Raw genomic sequence first — 19,527 nt, forward strand, 5'->3', positions numbered from 1 at the left:
CCCGTTAAGATCACTCCGCAGGGCAGGGCTTCTCCCCACAGTCACCCTCCCGACCACACCCCTGTGGACGCCCCTCTGGATGTGCCTACCCTGCAACCCCTGCGCCAGCACCAACCCAAGCCTCCAGCACCTCCCACCCCCACTGCAGCAGCCCCTCCTTCTCCTCGCTGGTAGCCAGAGAGGCCATAGGAAAGTGTAAGTGTGAGCACGTCCTGTTTGTGTAATTCCTGGGCTTCAGTCTCTTCCTGGCTCCCTTGCACTCAACATAAAAACCGAAAGCTTCCCCACGTCTACAAGGTCCCCCAGTGCCTGACCCCACCTGCCTCCCAGCCTCCCTCATAACCCACCCCCCCAGGGCTCCAACGCCTTCTTGGAGCCCCCTCAGTCACCCCAGCAGCCCGCTTGGTCCTTTCACAGCCCCGAAGTCGACCTCCACCTACTCATCCATCCCATCCATCCGTGTCCCCACTTGTTCACATCTGCTCCCCACCAGACAAGAAGCTCCCTAATCCCCGAGAGCAATAGCTTTTCCACCTAGGAGGTGCCCCGCAGACGATGCTAAATGAACAAAAGACCAAAACCCTACCCAACTCAGCTCTTCTCTCAATCTGACCCATCTCCACAACTGGGCCCTAGCGGGATCGTGGCAGGCAGGGTGCTCCCTCACCCCTGCGTTTCTCAGAAGGAACTGGCCCAGGGCCGGCACACCGGCAGGGGTGGAGCTACAGCCCGGTGGGAAAAGAGGATCCATCACCCGGGAGGACCCTCGGCTAATCCGGCTCAGGCCACATCCGGATCCCAAGCTCTGGGTCGGACAACTCATTTGAGAGGAGTGTGGACCACAGGTAGGTCCCCAGGATGGCCCAGGGGCAGTTCCCCAGGCAGAGGGCTACAGCTTTTTCAAATGCAACAAACCAAACTCCTAGCCTCTCCCCCTAAATTGCTCCTCCCCTTGAATTCTTCATCTCCTTGGCTGTCACCAGCGCCAGCCAGAAACCTGAGGTCATCCTGGGTGTCTTCCCTCTTTGCCTCACAACCAATGGCCCCCAAGACCAGCCAATAGTGACTGGACTCCTGTTCACCAGGCGGCCCCCGCCTCACTCAGGCCCTGGGCTCTCCTCTCCACACCCTCCTCCACACACTGGCCTCCAGAATGAGAATCTGATCACGGCCTCCCCTACTTCTCTGCTGGCCCCAAGGTTAAGGTCAATCACACAGTGTGGTCTTCCAGGGTCCTCACAGTCAGGGCCCCCACCTCAGCCCTGCCTCCTTCCATTCTGGCCAACTGCAGCCTTCCACAGGTCCTGCCCCTTCCAGACTCCCTCCTTTGCACGTTTGATCCCCTCTGCACACTATCCCTCCCCCCAGCCCCAGGAGACTCACTCATCTTTCTAAAATGCACTCAAATGTCACCTCCTCCACGAAGCCCTCTTGGGCTCCCCCAGCTGCACCTTTGGCGCTCAGAACCAATGTCTATTTCAGCACTCTTCACAGTCTATTGAATGTTCCCCACTGGACTGTGGGCTCCACAGGCCTGAATTAATTACAAAGGAAGCTGGTCTAGACATGAGCATGTCTTGGGGTGGCTAAGGATGGGGATACAGGGGCATCCTTGGGTCACATGATGTAACTTTAGAACACAGATTCAGAGGTCAACTACCTGGCTTGTGCCCTGACCCCATCACCTCTCTGACGTGGTTCTAGGGTGATGAGCTTGGCTCCCAGCACCTCAGTTTCCTCATCTATCAACTGGGAGTAGTAAGGGCACCTAACCCTTGGGAGCTGTGAAGGGTGAAGAAGGGAGCACACTCAGAGCTCCTGGCACAGGAGGGCACCTAACCCTTGGGAGCTGTGAAGGGTGAAGAAGGGAGCACACTCAGAGCTCCTGGCACAGGAGGGCACCTAACCCTTGGGAGCTGTGAAGGGTGAAGAAGGGAGCACACTCAGAGCTCCTGGCACAGGACCAGGTGTGAGTAGAGAGAGTTCTAACTATCACATCTGAGGGACAGACATGTAGACTTGGAAATAAACCCTCGTGTATACGGTCAAATGATTTTTGCAAAACCATTCGATGGGGAAGGGACATTCTTTTCAAAAAATGGTGCTGGGAAAACTGGATATCCACATGCAAAAGAATGAACTTGGACCCTTACCTTATACCATATACAAAAATTAATTCAGACAGAAAGATAGACAAGAACAAAAGGCAGAGGGCTGCGTACCAGATGAAGGAACAAGATAAAACCCCAGAAAAACAACTAAATGAAGTGGAGATAGGCAACCTTCCAGAAAAAGTATTCAGAATAATGATAGTGAAGATGATCCAGGACCTCGGGAAAAGAACGGAGGCAAAGATCAAAAAGATGCAAGAAATGTTTAACAAAGACCTAGAAGAATTAAAGAACAAACAAACAGAGATGAAAATACAATAAGTGAAATGAAAAATACACTAGAAGGAATCAATAGCAGAATAACTGAGGCAGAAGAACGGACAAGTGACCTGGAAGACAGCATGGTGGAATTCACTGCCGTGGAACAGAATAAAGAAAAAAGAATCAAAAGAAATTAAGACAGCCTAAGAGACCTCTCAGACAACATTAAACGCAACAATATTCGCATTATAAGGGTCCCAGGAGGAGAACAGAGAGAGAAAAGACCCGAGAAAATATTTGAAGAGACTGTAGTCAAAAACGGGTCTAACATGGGAAAGGAAACAGCCACCCAAATCCACAAAGCGCAGAGAGTCCCAGGCAGGAGAAACCCAAGGAGAAACACACCGAGACACAAAGTAGTAATCAAACTGACAAAAATTAAAGACAAAGAAAAATTATTGAAAGGAGCAAGGGAAAAAAGACAAATAACATACAAGGGAACTCCCATAAGGTTAACAGCTGATTTCTCAGCAGAAACTCTACAAGCCAGAAGGGAGTGGCATGACACATTTAAAGTGATGAAAGGGAAGAACCTACAATCAAGATTACTCTACCCGGCAAGGATCTCATTCAGATTCAGTGGAGAAATCAAAAACTTTACAGATAAGCAAAAGCTAAGAGAATTCAGCACCACCAAACCAGCTCTACAACAAATGCTAAAGGAACTTCTCTAAGTGGGAAACACAGAGAAGAAAAGGACCTACAAAAACAAACCCAATGGGCTTCCCTGGTGGCGCAGTGGTACCAGGAACAAGACAAGGATGTCCATTCTCGCCACTGTTACTCAACATAGTTTTAGAAATCCTAGCCATGGCAATCAGAAAAGAAATAAAAGGAATACAAGTGGAAAAGAAGAAGTAAAACTGTCACTGTTTGCAGATGACATGATACTATATATACATAGAGAATCCTAAAGATGCCACCAGAAAACTACTAGACCCAATCAATGAATTTGGTAAGGTTGCAGGAAACAAAATTAACACACAGAAATCTCGTGCATTCCTGTACACTAATGATGAAAAATCTGAAAGAGAAATTAAGGAAACACTCTCATATACCACTGCAGCAAAAGGAAAAAAATACCTAGGAGTAAACCTACCTAAGGAGACAAAAGACCTGTATGCAGAAAACTATGAGACACTGATGAAAGAAATTAATGATACAAATAGAGGGAGAGATATACCATGTTTTTGGATTGGAAGAGTCAATATTGTGAAAATGACTATACTACCCAAAGCAATCTATAGATTCAATGCAACCCCTGTCAAGTTACCAATCGCATTTTTTACAGAACTAGAACAAAAAAATCTTAAAATCTGTATGGAGACACAAAAGACCCCAAATAACGGGACCTATGGGATGCAGCAAAAGCAGTTCTAAGAGGGGAAAAGAAACAAGAAAAATCTCAAATAAACAATCTAACCTTACACCTAAAGGGACTAGAGAAAGAAGAACAAATAAAACTCAAAGTTAGTAGAAAAGAGATAAACCCACACACCTATGGTCAACTAATCTATGACAAAGGAGGCAAGGACATACAATGGAGAAGACAGTCTCTTCAATAACTGGTGCTGGGAAAACTGGACAGCTACATGTAAAAGAATGAAATTAGAACACTCCTTAATACCATACACAAAAATAAACTCAAAATGGACCTAAATGTTAAGACTGGACACTATAAAAGTCTTAGAGGAACACATAGGAAGAACACTCTGTGACATAAATCACAGCAAGATCTTTTTTGATCCACCTCCTAGAGTAATGGAAACAAAAACAAAAATAAACAAATGGGACCTAATGAAACTTAAAAGCTTTTGCAAAGCAACGGAAACTGCAAACAAGACGAAAAGACAACCCTCAGAATGGGAGAAAATATTTGCAAACAAATCAACAGACAAAGGATTAATCTCCAAAATATATAAATAGCTCACGCAGCTCAATATTAAGAAAACAAACAACCCAATCCAAAAATGGGCAGAAGACCTAAATAGACATTTCTCCAAAGAAGACATACAGGTGGCCAAGAAGCACATGAAAAGCTGCTCAACATCACTAATTATTAGAGAAATGCAAATCAAAACTACAATGAGGTATCACCTCACACCAGTTAGAATGGGCATCATCAGAAAATCTACAAACAACAAATGCTGGAGAGGGTGTGGACAAATGGGAACCCTCTTGCACTGTTGGTGGGAATGTAAATTGATACCGCCGCTATGGAGAACAGTATGGAGGTTCCTTAAAAAACTAAAAATAGAATTAACATATGACCCAGCAATCCCACTACTGGGCATATACCCAGAGAAAACCATAATTCAAAAAGACACATGGGGGCTTCCCTGGTGGCACAGTGGTTGAGAGTCCGCCTGCTGATGCAGGGGACACGGGTTCATGCCCCAGTCTGAGAAGATCCCACATGCCGCGGAGCGGCTGGGCCCATGAGCCATGGCCGCTGAGCCTGCGCGTCCGGAGCCTGTGCTCCGCAACAGGAGAGGCCACAACAGTGAGAGGCCCGCGTACCGCAAATAAAAAAGAAAGAAAAAGACACATGCACCCCAATGTTCACTGCAGCACTATTTACAATAGCCAGGTCATGGAAGCAACCTAAATGCCCATCAACAGACAAAAGGATAAAGAAGATGTGGTACATATAGTCAATGGAATATTACTCAGCCATAAAAAGGACCAAAATTGGGTCATTTGTAGAGATGTGGATGGATCTAGAGACTGTCATACAGAGTGAAGTAAGTCAGAAAGAGAAAAACAAATATTGTAATATTAACACATATATGTGGAACCTAGAAAAATGGCACAGATGAACCGGTTTGCAGGGCAGACATGGAGACACAGATGGAGAGAACAAACGTATGGACACCAAGGGGGGAAAGTGGTGGTGGTGGGGTGGTGGTGTGATGAATTGGGAGATTGGGATTGACATATATACACTAATATGTATAAAATGGATAACTAATAAGAACCTGCTATATTTAAAAAATAAAATTAAACTAAAAAAATAAAATTAATTCAAAATGGATCAAAGACCTCAATGTAAGAGCTAAAACCATAAAATTCTTAGAAGAAAAGCTTCATAACGTTGCATTTAGCAATGACTTCTTGGATATGACACCAAAAGCACAGGAAACCAGAAAAAACAGACAAATTGATTTTCATCAAAATTAAAAATTTTTGCATGAAAGGACACTATCAATAGAGTAAAAAGGCAACCCACCAAACTATCACGTATCTAACAAGGGATTGATATCCAGAATATATAAAGAGTTCCTACAACTCAACAATAACAAAACCCAAATCAAAAATGGGCAAAGAATTCAGATAGGCATTTCTCCAAGAAAGGTACAAAAATGGCCATAAAACAAATGGAACAATGTTCAACATCACTAGTCAGTGGGGAAATTCAAATCAACACCACAGTGAGATGTCACTTCATACCTACTAGGAAGGCTATTATCAAAAAAAAAAAAAAACAACAAGTGTTGGCAAGAATGTGGAGGAACTGGAACCCTTGTGCTTTGCTGGCAGGAATGTATATGGTGCACCTGCTGTGGAAAACAATATGGCAGTTCCTCAAAATTTAAACAGTGAATTACCAGTTGATCCAGTGATTCCACTTCTGGAATTGAAAGCAAAGACTCAAACAGATATGTGTACACCCATGTTCACAGCAGCGTGATTCACAATAGCCCAGAAGTGAAGACAACGTAAGTGCCCACGGACAGATGAATGGATAAACAAAATGTGGTCGATACTTACAATGGAATGCTACTCAGCCTTTTAAAAACGCAAATTGTGACACATGCTGCACCACGGATGAAACTGGATGCTATTATGCTAAGTGAAATAAGCCACTCACAAAAGGACAAACACTGTATGGTTCTCCTCACATGAGGTATGTAAAAGAGTCAAATTCAGAGACCCAGAGACCCAGTCAAATTCAGAGATAGAAAGCGGAATGGTGGCTGCCAGGGGCTGGGGGAGGGGAGATGGGCAGTTAGTGTTTAATGGATACGGTCAATTTGGCCTAAGGAAAAAGTTCTGGAGATGGTGGTGATGGTTGCACAATAATGTGAATGTACTTAATGCCACAGAGCTGTACACTGAAAAATGGTTAAAATGGTAAATTTTGTGTTATGTACGTTTTACCACAATAAGAAATTAAAAAGAAAAGAATCAGCCAGAAGAAGGAAGAGAGAAGTGGTCCAGGGCAAGGGAAAAGCATATGCAAAGGCCCAGAAGCTGAAAGCGCTTGGTGAGTTTGAGGAGCTGCATGGAGGCCAGGGTGTCAGGACAGTAGGGAGGGCAGGGAAGGGGCACTGGCCAGGCCGGCCAGGTAGGCAGGAGCCGACCACAACACCGACACCGGGCAGCCACGTGCCAACTCTGAGTTCCACTTGCCCCATGTGTAAGACGGGGACACTGCCACCTACTTACAGGGTGTCAGGGAACACGACATGAGGCACATGAGGTGCAATACATGGATGGCTAAATGTGAGACGTTAGCACTGTCCATCCAGTGCCCTGAATTGAAATGGGGGTGGGGTAGGGTGGTCCGGGGCCCGGCACCAGGGTCACCAACCACAGCTGGGTCCCAGGTGCCCGTGAGGTGGTCGTCAGTGTTACCCAGACAAGATGGTGGCCAGGAGCCCAGCAGCAGGGCCAGGAGGAGTGGGGGGGATCCGCCCCCTCTTCTCCAAACACCATCTGCCAGGGCCCAGAGCCAAGCTACCCTGTGCCCTGTTTGCTCATCTGTGAAATGGGGACAGAGAAGGACTGATACGATGAGGTAGAATAAGGTAATGGCCTTAGGAGGAGCTTTGAAGATCTCCCCCCAACCTGCCAGCAAGACTCACCCCTCCCCTCCCCCAGGTGTCCCCTGGGGACCCCACGGGGCATGCTCACCTCAAACTCGCCCTTGGTGAACTTGGCATCGGGCACGCTCACGAGCTCCTCCTCGCCCACCTCGGGGAAGCCCTAAGGGAGGACAGCTGCTGGGACCGGAAGCATGGCTACCAGACCGCACCCTCCCCCAGCTCTGCCCACAGCTGGAGCCCGTGCCGGGGGTCTGCCGGCCCACGCGCCGTCTACCCAGGGCTGATGAGAGGGGGCTCTGGGACCACACCTTCCTGCCACAGCCAGTGTCCCCAGGGACCAAATGCCCACCCTGCCTGGGCAGAGCCCTGTCCTCACACAGGAGGCCACACATACTCGGATGTGCCAGAAGGCAAGCACGGCCACCACCATGGCGGTCGTGGTCCGGCCCTGGCCGCTGAGGCAGCTGAACACGAAGCCGGAACCCGGGTCCTTGGCGAGGGCAGCCTGCAGGGTCCCCAGCAGCCGGTCAAAATCCTGCACAGGAAGACCGAGGTCTGAGTCAGTGGGTACTCCCAGCTGCACAGACTCCCAAGATGGCCCATCCCTCCAAATGGCAACCCCGGCAGCTGTCCTGGGAGTGTCTGCCCGGAGCCTGGCTGTGTCAGGCTCACAACCTTGTATGCACATACACTCAGCTCACTGCAGTACACACAAGACCACGTGCACGTAAACAGCCACACTCCCATATAACCAGGCATTGGACGTACGAGCAGACACGGGCACACACCTGAGGTTCCTGGTGCCCACCATCTGCCAGGCAGAACAAGCACATTCCTAGGTGCTGCGCCCCCGGGCTGCACGTGGACCCCCACCCCAACTACCCACCTGAGGTGGACCCAACCCAGATCCCAACCTCAGCCGATCACTGCAGCGGGAGACCACCAGAGGGCAACAAACTACGGGCAGCCAGACCCACAGAGCAAAGTGAGGGGGCCATACAAGCCCCGTCACCACCCGTCTCACAGACAGACAGACACAGGCGCATCACCCAAAGAACTGACACATCACACAGGCACAGAGCGACCCCCACACAATACATGCCAGGCACACACACCACACAAACCTTAAAGACCCACAGACCGTACAGACATTCACAGGCATAAACCTACAGATACCACATGCACACAGAACTCCCTCAGTCACACATAGCATTCCCCAGCACCCTCCTCCACAAACCCCCTACACACACACCACACAGCTCCCCACCAGACACGCTCTCCATGCGTCCCACAGTAAAGACAAGTGGCGCAGCACAGCCTCCATAGACACAGACACACCACACACACTCTCCACAACCACACCCACTGTGAACACACACAGACATGCTCACCCACCCCACACATACCTACAACACATAATACACACACAAACAAGCACGCGCGTGCACGCAAACATGAAGCTTGGCAGGCATGTGAATAAACCACCTAGGCCGACCTGAAACCCTGCAGAACAAGCTCTTAGTCCCTCTGGGGAGCTGTGCCCACAGCCAAGGCCCAGGCCCGAGGGAGGCGGGGGGCGGGGGCGTCCTCTCCCTCCCCAGAGACCTCAGCCACGCAGCCCCCTCACCTCCTCGCGGGGGGCACAGAAGTCTGGCATGGGGACGCGGTGGTAGGTAAGGCCGGGGCAGGCCCCACGGTGCTGGCTGAAGACCTCCTGCGTCGTGAGGCATGTCTGGAACCTGCGGGTCCGTGGGCCCTGGGTGCCTGAGGGAGGCATGCTCAGGTGGGCCTTCAGCTGGGTCTCCAGGTTCTAGGGGAGGGTGGGACGGAGGGCTCAGGCCACGCGGCAGCCCCCAGGCCAGCCCTGAAAGACCAGCACCTCTGCGGCCAGGATAGTCCTGGCTTCCGGGCCCATCCCTCCCCCTTCTCAAGCCTCAAGGTTTATAACCAGACCCAGGGCTGCAAGGGAGTCCTGAGTCAGCCACTCCCTGAGACCGCTCCTCTCGGGGTCTCAGTTTCTTCATCTGTACAAAAGGAGCACAGACGCTTCTGAAGACCCTTTCAGGCCAAGTCCCCAGAAGGCCTCCAAGGCAGGGGTGCGTACAAGGCAGGAGGGCCTCACCTCCACCTGGCTAGGGGCCGTGGGGGACCCAGGCCACCGCAGGCTGTGGGTGCGCCCGTCACACTCCAGCACAGCCTCCTCTCTCAGGTTGACCCACACGACCTGCTGCAGCTTCCTCTTAGTGTCGGTCAAGTAGGCCAAGATACTCCCCAGGGCCTGGGGGGACAGATGGCCGTCAGTGAAAGAGCTCAACCCCCCTTCTCCTCACCCCACAAGTGGGCCCCCTGGCTGGTCACCTTGGCACTGGGCTGGGCCGTGCCATAGATGGGCAAACGGGGCACCCGCCGAAAGTTGGCCACGTCCATCTCTCTGACGGTGCTGAGTGCGTCCGGGGAGACGAGGTCATCTGCCCCCTGTTGGGAGAGAAGCAAGCCTGGGACCCTCAGCGGCCGACTGAGGTTCAGAACCTGGGGGTGAGACCAGCACTTGACAGTTTAGAAAGCACTTTTGCACACTTGGAGCCTCATAACCACCCTGGCAAGGGCAAGTGCAATGGTGCCCACTCTCCAGATTAGGAAGCTGAGGCTCAAAGATGAGAGGCTGGTGGCAAAGATACCAGAACCAGGTCTCCTGACTCCCAGCCCAGAGCGCTTGGGGTTCAGAATGAGGAGTGGGTACTGGAACGTAGCCAGAGCTGCAAATGCTTCTTAGGGCCTGAGAATGGCCCCGTTTTGTTCACAGGAGGATCCCATCACCGCACGGGCCATCCACCCTTTGCTTCCTGTGAGGGCAATGCTTAGCCCAACCCCACAGGAACCAAGGCTGTAATCAACCCCGGGGCCAGCCCACACCCACGCCCACTTCCCCAGCCAGCCAGGCACACTCACCAGGGAGCCGGTGGTGATGAGGTCCCCAGGGGCCACAGGCCCCGCTGAGCTTAGTGTCACAGGCAGGCGGTACAGTTCGGGACGGGCACACAGCCAGCGGCTGAAACTGAGGGCAAAAGCCAACGGGTACTGCAGCCCGAGGCAGGGAGAGACGGGAGCTCAGGGTCACATGGCCATCCCAAACTCTCCCTGCCTGCCCTCTGGTCGGGGGACCCCAAGAGATACCCATCACGGCCCAGAGCAGGGATGAGGGGCTGGGGAGAGAGGACCGGGATATCCAAAGCGAGATCCCTCCAGGCCCCGATGCCCTGGCTAAGGGTACAGAGATGGGCCCAGAGGAAAGAGACGTGGGGCCTCCCTTTGCCTGACCTGCTCGGGGACCATCCCTCTATCTGGGTCTCTCCTTGCCTCCCCCAAACCTGCCTTCCTCTGGAACCAACACACATGTCCCCACTCCCCTCCCCGGCTCCACAGGGGTCCCCATCAACCCCATGCCAGTCACTGGGTGGGGAGTCTGGAGGGGCCCCAGGAGAAAGGGGGATGGGTCCGCTCATCCCCCTGCCCCACCTGTTCATGGAGATAGTAGTTAAACAGGACCAGGTAGAAGTATCGCTCCAGGCTCCGCAGCGCCCTCTGCCGGACACCGCGCTGGCTGCCGCTTTCCTGAGAGGAAGGGACCAGGAAGGAGGGCGGGCAGTAAAGATGGGGCTGCTAAGCCACCCATCCCCATCCCCAGAAGGGCAGGAGTTAAGCCTCAGAAATTCCCATTCGACAATCTACCCCCACCCTTCATAACCCTGTTTCTCCAGGTTGGAAGTTCTTCCAACCCTATCCCATTTGCTGTGGTTTATCCATGGTGCAGGAAGAGCTACTGGTGACCCCAGGAGGCACTACAGCTCTCGGTGAGGCTCTGTGCCCAGAGACAGGCTGGGCCTCGCCACTTTGCTCCGATGCCACCCACCATGCAGGGTCGCCCACAATCCGTGTTGAAGCAGCAAGTGTATAAACACCCTTCCCTGAACCAGAGGCCCTCGCTTAAGAGCTGCGACCCTCCCCACCCCAGCGTGCTCTGGGCAGGGGGCTGTCACAGAAAATTCCAAGGGTCCCTCTCTTCACCTTCGGATCTCAGGTTTCCCCTGCTGAGTCAGCACCACCTTCTAGAGGGCAAGTGAGATTCGTACAGGCCCGAAAAAAAGGTCATGCCCTTGGATGAAATTTAACCCCATCTTTGGGAATCCAGGCCAGAGGTCAGCAAACTTTTATTTCTATAAAAGGTCAGACAGTAAATTTTCTAGGCTTGTGGGCGACACGATCTGCCTTGCAACAGCTGGACTCTGTCACGCTGTTGAGCCAGAGACGGTACATAAATGGATGGGCAAGACCTCGTTCCAACAAAACTTATTTATCAAAACAGGTGGTGGGTTGGATTTGGCCCGTGGGCCATCGTCTGTCAACCCCTAATCTAGACCTTATAAGGGGAAAAATCCTAAATACACAAAAGCCTCATCAGTAGTTCAATGCGAAGTACTTACTTTGACCCCACTGCGCAACTAGATGGGGCCTGAGGATCACAGCAGGTGACGGCCAGGAGGAACACCTGCTCTGCCAGGCGCCCTTCTGAGGCCTTATGACCTGAGCTCACCTAATCCTCACAACAACCCTATGGGGTAGTTATTGTGAGCGGCCTCATTTTACGAGTGGGGAAACTGAGGCACAGAGCAGTGAAGCAGGTTGCCCAGGTCCACACGCCTCTAGGTGGCAGAGCCAGGAACAGAAAGAACTCAGGCAATCGGGCCAGAGCTCTGCTCCTAAACTATCGGGCCAATGATGGCTGAGCCTCGCAATGGCTTTGGTTCCACAGCCAGTAAACCTCAACAACGATAAGCAGGTATGACATGGAAGAGACGGGGTTACGTGAAATAAGCAGGACATAGACGTGCCCTAGGCAACCTACAAAAGAACATCAGATATATGAAAACTGAAGAAAGGCAGCCAAAATGCTCACGGCAGCTGGGCTTGGATGACGGGCAGTTTTATTCCTTCTCTCAATTTTCTCAATTTTCTATGATATAATATTGCCTTTAAAACACTTTTTTAAGTGTTAAAGAAGAAAAAGACTCTGCGGGCTTTAGATTCTTTCCATGCGCTGTGTGCGAACAAGCCAACCTCCTCTCCCCAGAGCACAGGGACAGGCCTGCTGAGACAGCCCAGAGCCCATCACTCTTGCAGAATCAGCGGCTGGACCAAACCTTGGCCTTCCCAAAGAACAGCGAGGGTTTTTATTTGCAGGGGGAGCCGGGAGCAGCCTGGGAAGTATCTGGAGCCAGAGGCCCCCAGCACCTTGCCAGCAGCCCCTTCCTCCATCCTGTTTATTCTGCAGCAAGGGGCTCTGGTCAGGGAAAGTAAACTTCCTCTCTTCCTGCAGGCCCAGCTCCCCATCTCCCCTTCCTCTGAAAACTGCTCTGCTCATGGGAGAAGCAGCAATTAGGAAAAGCCAGTCTGAAGGGGGACTGTCAACAGGCCCAACCAAACAAGGCTGCCGGGCTCAGGCAAAAGCAGCGGCTCTCGATGCCTCACCTGAGCCGGGGTCTCCGGCGGGCTGCCTTCCAGCTCCCTCCGGTGTTCCAAGACTACTTCCTTCAGGTCGTGCAACTCTGCACAGGCGGTGATGGCTCTGTCCACCTGGTGCCAGAGACCAGGGCAGGGAAGAGGGGACGGCAGCAGGGATGGAGCAGGGCCAGGGAAAGATGGCAGGAGGTAGAAGAGAAGAGCGGGGGAAAGAGAATGACTGGCTGGGAAGGGAAGGAGCGGGCAGGGGAGGAAGAGGCCCCCCAGTGAGGGGAGCGAGTGCCCCTCCACGGCCCCACCCCCAGCTCCTTGCCCAGCCCCCTAGCTCACCTCCTCCACCATCCTCCTCCCCTGGGGCACCACGTGGAGAAAGCTCTGGACCACCTGCAGCTGCTCCATGGGCAGTGGCTTGGTCTTCGTAGGGGCAGCCCTGACAGGGAGGGGCAGTAGCCTCATCAGCGCGCCCGCAGGCCTGGAGGACGCCCCGCTGTCGACACCCTCCCATTCACCTGGCCGATGAGAGGCACCGGACTACATGCTCCAAGTTTTCCTTCCAAATCAGTTGGGGAGACAAGAGGCGTTTGTTCCACTGGGGAAACTGGGGCCCAGAAAGGCCAAGTGACTTTCTCCAGGTCAGCCAGTGAAGTCTGCAGCAAACTGGGAAGTGAACCCCAGCTGCCCAACTTCCAGCTGTAGCTCTGGGCTTCTGACGTGTCCCCGGCAACGTGGGGCAGCCCCGCCCTCCCCTCCTTATCCCCACAGTCCCCTGGGGCACTGGGTCCCACTAGCCACTCACTCCGGCCTCGAGGCAGTCCCACTGTGGTGAAGCAGGATGAGGGTGCCCAGAACCATGCCCAGGTTGGTCCTGCCCACGCCTGTCTGGCAGCTGAAGAGGAGAGCAGGGGGAGGCCCGTGGGCCTCCCGGAGCAGCAGCAGGCTGGGGGTCTCCTGGGGAAGGGCCATGAAGAGCAGGTAACAGCGTGACCAGAAAGCCCTCGGCTGAGGACCAAATTGGGGCTGGGGGATCATGACATGGGCCGCCCAGCCCCACGGCCCGATCTGCTCCACCTGCCCCAGGAGCACAGGCCCTGCCTCCTTCCCAGGGCCCTGAAGCTGAGAACTACTCAGAGTGGACAGGGCCACAGTTACTCTGCTGTGAGAGGCAAATTAAATAAGGTGACCTCCCAAGGGGGTTGGGACAGAAACACCGGTACTCAGGAGATATCAGCTGAAGCCTGGAAGGTAAGAATTTTTAGTTCCAATATAGAAATGAGGAACTTGAGGCCTAGAAGTTAGGAGATCTGTCCAGGATCACACAGCAAGTTAGCAGCCAAGCCACAGCCAGAGTCCAGTCCTCCAGACGGTCAGCGCTGGGCTCTGTCATTAGAGAATGTACAAATACACACCCACACCAGACACACACACAGCCCACGCACTCACGCCCTCAGCCTTCTTCCAGAAGCCACACCTACCAGGGCATCTCCATGGAGACGGGGCCTTGACACAGACCAAGCACCTGCCTACCCTCCATGCTCCCAGCACCCCTCTTGCCCCCACTTACCCGGAGGACACTGATAAAGGCATCAAACTGGGCTTCCAGGGGGGCTCCTTGCTCTGGCAGGGGCAGACGGTGGTACCTGCCGGGTGAGGGGGAGCGGCCCATCAGGCAGGCCACACACGCCGGACATCCCCTCACTCCCATATTCCCATGGGAGACACAGGCGTGGGGAACTCGGCCCAACCTGCAGATGGTGAGACTGAGGCCGCAGCTGGAGAGCAGGCCTAGAGAGCACCCACACCCAGCACACTGGGGGCCTGTGCAGGCCCTCGGTACCTGTAGGTGGGCCGCAGGAAGAGGGGCCGCTTGTACACCTCCTGGGTCACGTGCACATCGTCCTCGCCCTTGACGGCCACGGCGTGGGGCTCCCCCCGCAGGTCTTCGGTGTTGTGGTACACGTAGTACTTGTTCTCGCTCAGCTGGGCAAAGTCGTGGATCTAGAGGTGGTAGGGGGTCAGAGGGCCATGATGGACTTTCCTGACTGAGCTCTGGAGTGCCTAGGCCACACCGAGGCCATGGACAGGCTGCTTTCCCTCCAGGGAGAACTACACACCAGAGGTCCTCTCTGTGCCCTGGGAGCCCTGATGGGACCAGGGCGGCCACTGGCCCGAGGGCAGCCACCCATGCCTGAGCTGCTATGGCCCACACTGGGGCCAGGTTGGAAGGGCTTGGCCCAGTGGGCAGCAGGAATTGGCTAAACCGCCAGACTGAAGGACAGGAGGAAGCTCGGTCAACTGGGAGCTAGAGGGGAGGAAGCCTGAGCTGTGGCTTCCGTTCCTGCCCGGGATATCCCAGGGGACGTTGGGGACGCCATGACCCCCACACACTATTTACACACCTATGGGTGCGTCAACAGCCTCAGAGACCCTGACAAACCTCCCAGCTGTGAAGGAGGAGGACAGAGGAACCTCAGAAACAGAGGCCCATGGAGAGAAGTGACCCAGCCCAGGCCTCACAGCTCACAGGAGGCTGAACTTGTCCTGGGGCTTTCAGTCTAGAGCTCTTTCTCCTCCACCAGACCCTTTTCTAAATAATGGTGCTGAGTTTGGAGGAGAAAAGCAGGGTGGAAAAGGGGCAGAGGCAAGCAGAGCCGAGAAGAAAAGTCCTTCCCCAGGCTGCCCGGAGCCAGCGTTGCAGCAGCCATTCACCTAAGCAGGGCAGAAAAGTGAGCGAGTGTGTGCCAGTAAGAGCAAAGCGGGGCTGGGGCTCAACTCAGCTGTCCAAGGCCTACGAGGGGGGCGGCCTCTCACCCACACCGGTGGCCCTCACCTCCTTCCGGATGGCCAGCTCCAAGCGCTCCACCTGGACCCCGGGTCCGAGGCCCTGGAGGTTCTCGTGAAGACTCTGCTTGTCTCGAGGCGTGTAGGGCACAAAGTCCTCATCAGCACGCAGAAACAGCACGGGCTCCTCCCGCACACAGAAGATGATGCACTCCTGCCGGGAACCCAAGAAGGGAGGAAGCATCACCGCTACCCCACCTCGGGGCCTCCGAGCTAGCCGCTCCCCCTCATCGCAGGCCCATCACCCCACTCTGCCCCTGAAACCTGAATCCTACCCCAGAAGCAAAGCTCAGTCCCAATGCCACCGGCTCCTGACCCTCCCTCCTCTCAGGGCCAAGAGCCCTTCATCTGAATCTTGTGGTGTTAACTCCTGCTCTGGATTAACGTTATCAATGAATACATCTTTCTCCCTTTGCGGACTACGTTCCTCGCAGGTAGAATTATGTCCTTGTCATTTTCATGTCCCCACAATTCCTAGCGCAGAGCCCTAGGTAAATCAAGCGCTTGATAAACATCAGCTGAAGAAGTGAATGCCCACCACCATCACGTAATCCTTCATTCACTGAGCACCGTACAGACAGCGGGAGATGTGTGGGCAGGCCCCGCCCTGCAGAACTTGCTGGGAAGGTGGGATCTGTGCTCAGCTAACACCCCCTCCCCACTCTGGTTCACTAAGGCCTCTCCATCTTAACCCAGGTCAAATCACACTCGGCTGCCCGCCATAAGCCCGCGATCACAGTGGCCACTCATCCCCTGTCCTGGAGACACTCAAAGCCCCACCTCCACATCAGGCAGGAGAGAGGAGGCATGTAAACCAGGTGCGTGGAGTCCAGGGGTCTAGGTTTGTGTCTTGGGACACCACTCAGGGGCTGTGTCACTTATCCTCTCTGGGCCTCAGTTTCCTCCTCTGTAAAATGGGTGAATAACTGCCTCATAGGATTGACATGAGGACGTAAGTGTTAGCTGTGATCATCACCCTGTGGGGGGTATAAGGGGCTGCTGACCTCGGGGCTCCCATGTCCACACAGGACACTGCAATAAACATTTACCCAGAATTTCCCAGTCATGCTGACCACAGTGACCATAATGGCACTGAAGGCCTGGCAGGGCCTGGGCCTGGCCACCAGTCACCCTCCTTATGATATGGCCAGGCCCCTCCAGAGCCTCTGAAGTTGCCCCTCCTGGAACCCCTTTCCCCAGATTTGGGGGCTAGCCCCTGCATGGGAAATGGCCATGCTTACCCTGTGTCCGTCCTTCTGGAGTTTCTGAAGAACCCGCCTGAATCCTGAGAGGCTGGGCTGCCCCATGCCGAACACAGTGAGCCCGCCCCGCACCTGCCGGAAGTTGGGGGCCCCACAGCTCTGCAAAGTGCCCAGCATGTCCATCTTCTCTGCAACATCCCGCACCAGGAAGTAGCGGCCCTGGCAGGCGGAGAGCCACAGGGGGTCACTCAGATGACTCAGGGACGTCTTCCACAAACAGGGCTCTGTCCCAGGCCCCAGGGGATGGGGAGCAGGGAGAGGGGGTGGGGGACATGGTCCTCAAGTTGTCTGCTGACTCGTGGAAAAAGCAGACAAAATAAGTGACTATCCGTGGTGCCAGGAGGAGTGTCGTACAGTGTGGGAAAAGGCAACTCCTCCTGAGGGGGAATCCAAAAAGGCTTCATGCAGGAAGTGGCATCTGAGCCTGGCCTTGAAGAAGGAGAGCAGGGAGAGGTACTCCAGGGACATGAAACAGAAGACCAAAGCTGCCTCTAGGGTGGGCCTGCAGCTCCCCGGGCACACAGCAAACATCTCTCATACCCAGAGGAAGCTCATGGAAAAGGGGCTCGAGTAGGGAGTCACAGCTGGGGCACCAAGAACCAACCAGGAGAGACCTGCTAGCCACTTCCTAGAGGCCTGCGGCTCTGGGAATGGGCAGGTTTCTCCGCTCCCCAGCTGGGGAGGCAGTAACTACAGAGAAAAGAGGAAAACACTACTCAGGGATCAGGTGAAAGCAGGAGGAACCAGAAGACACATTCCTGGGCAAAAAGGAACCATGAGGTCATCTTATCTACCTGTTCACCCATCTACCCGTCCACTGCCACCTCCTACCCGGACCCTCTTTCAACAAATACAGTTTAATCATCATGATTATCATTCATTCATTCATTCGTTCACTATTTATTGAGAACCTACATTATACCCAAGCACTGTTCTAGGGCCTGGGGCTACAGCAGTGAACAAGACACATGAAAAGTCATCTGCCCTTGTAGACTTTACTTTCCAGGGGATATTTAAGACAAAAAAAAAAAAAAGATACAAAGACAGATAGATAGATGTACATGTACATCTATATATCTCTACATTCCAGAGAAGTTCTGAAACTTCAAAAGAGAATGGGATGGAGAGCCTGCAGGGAGTCGTCTGGGGTCCCAGGTCTTTCAGGCTCCCTTCTCTGTTCTTCCTGGTGCTCCAAGAGAGAGGTGTGGGCAGGCTGGGGGCCAGGCAGGGGACAGATGGGGACAGAAGAGCAGGGGGCTCCACAGGGCAGGAGGAACGGGGCTCAGGAAACCAGGGGGTGAGAGGAAGTGGGATCAGGACCCCAGAGGGTGAGGCAGTGAAGCAGAGAAGGGGGACAGTGTGGAAAGCAGGAGGAGATTAGGGAGGGAGCCTGTGAGGAAGGAGGGCAAGAGGGTGGAAGAGGCCGCAAGGGGGAGAGAGGGACAGGCCCAACCTCACCTGCACCAGGTAGTGCTCTGGGGTGGCATCTGAGAGCCGGCCCAGTGTGTAATGCGCTTTGAGCAGCTCATCGTGGATCTGGAACTCCTCCTTGCAGTTGTACCTGCCAGGGGCAGAACGGAGACTGAGTCAGGCAACCTCCGTGGCCAGTATCCGCTCCACCCTCACCAGGCCCACGGCAGGGCCACCCCGTCCCACCCACGCATTTATGATAGAGGCTGCCCACTGTCCCCCAATAGCCACTCTCTCCTTCTTCCTCAGCAATAGTACCCTGGAATTGTGACTGGGACATCCAGCTGAAGACTACATGTCCCAGCCTCCCTTGCAGCTAGTGTGATCATGTGATTCAGTTTGGGCCAATGGGATGTGAGGAGAAGTGATGTGTGCAACTTCTGGGCCATCCCCTTAAAGAGAAGATGTGTGCCCTCTACCCTTCCCTCCTTCTCCCTGCCTAGCATCCAGAAATGATGGCAGGAAGTAGATGCTGATGATGGTGGGGCAACAAGAGAAGAGGAGCCTGAATGATCATGGAGCAGCCACGTCAGCCTGGAGTACCTCCTGGACTTTTGTGTAGACAGAAGCTTCTGTCTTGTTTAAGGCCTCCTTAAACAAGGCTTAACAAGGACCATCCCAGACGGTCCCTCCAGCAGATTGTCTCTGAGAACAACCCCACACTGACAACTCCCTAGCACAGTGCAGTGGTTCAGGACCCAGGCTTTGGGGCCACATGGCCCGGGTATGACTCCAACTCCACTGCTCAGTAACTCCATGGCTTTGGAGTTACTTGCTCTATAGCTCCGTTTCCAGTAATTGCAACCTCCTAAGGGCTGCTGTGAGAAGACAAGGCGCCAATGAAGTAAGTGCTTAGCCCAGGGCCTCAAAGACTGTGATCATTTAGTAATCTAACTACAATTACTAGCAGTAGTTCTACCTCCACACAGGGCCATTTCAAACAAAACCCACAGCTTTCTGTAGATGCTAAACCAGGCAGAGCACTGTGCACTCAAGACCCAACAAGTTTCTGTGCTGATTATAACAATGAATAAGACACAGCCTCCCAGAGCTCATGATCTGGGGTCTGAGCCTCTTTACAAAAGGAAAGGCAGGGTGGGGGAATGACTGGGGTGGGGAGCACTAGACAGCAGTCCAGAGACCTGGGCTCCCTCGGCCAGCTCTGCCTCCATCACACGG

General features: G+C 53.6%; 1 protein-coding gene across 1 annotated transcript in view; it reads right to left on the minus strand.

The window, feature by feature from the left end:
- PALD1 (phosphatase domain containing paladin 1) overlaps window positions 1–19,527 on the minus strand; it is an 80,334-nt gene that overhangs the window by 21,023 nt on the left and 39,784 nt on the right. The window contains exons 3-17 of the mRNA XM_024765486.1: window positions 18,337–18,439; window positions 16,858–17,037; window positions 15,606–15,770; window positions 14,613–14,773; window positions 14,340–14,415; window positions 13,575–13,726; window positions 13,109–13,208; window positions 12,788–12,892; window positions 10,778–10,873; window positions 10,211–10,339; window positions 9,620–9,736; window positions 9,384–9,539; window positions 8,889–9,071; window positions 7,656–7,796; window positions 7,350–7,421 (exon numbers count right to left, since the gene is read on the minus strand). Coding sequence (XP_024621254.1) covers window positions 7,350–7,421; window positions 7,656–7,796; window positions 8,889–9,071; window positions 9,384–9,539; window positions 9,620–9,736; window positions 10,211–10,339; window positions 10,778–10,873; window positions 12,788–12,892; window positions 13,109–13,208; window positions 13,575–13,726; window positions 14,340–14,415; window positions 14,613–14,773; window positions 15,606–15,770; window positions 16,858–17,037; window positions 18,337–18,439 — 1,936 coding nt within the window. The remainder of the gene's footprint in view (window positions 1–7,349; window positions 7,422–7,655; window positions 7,797–8,888; window positions 9,072–9,383; window positions 9,540–9,619; window positions 9,737–10,210; window positions 10,340–10,777; window positions 10,874–12,787; window positions 12,893–13,108; window positions 13,209–13,574; window positions 13,727–14,339; window positions 14,416–14,612; window positions 14,774–15,605; window positions 15,771–16,857; window positions 17,038–18,336; window positions 18,440–19,527) is intronic.

This window comes from Neophocaena asiaeorientalis, unplaced genomic scaffold (genome assembly GCF_003031525.2).
Source record: "Neophocaena asiaeorientalis asiaeorientalis breed wild unplaced genomic scaffold, Neophocaena_asiaeorientalis_V1.1 scaffold31, whole genome shotgun sequence".
NCBI lineage: Eukaryota > Metazoa > Chordata > Mammalia > Artiodactyla > Phocoenidae > Neophocaena > Neophocaena asiaeorientalis.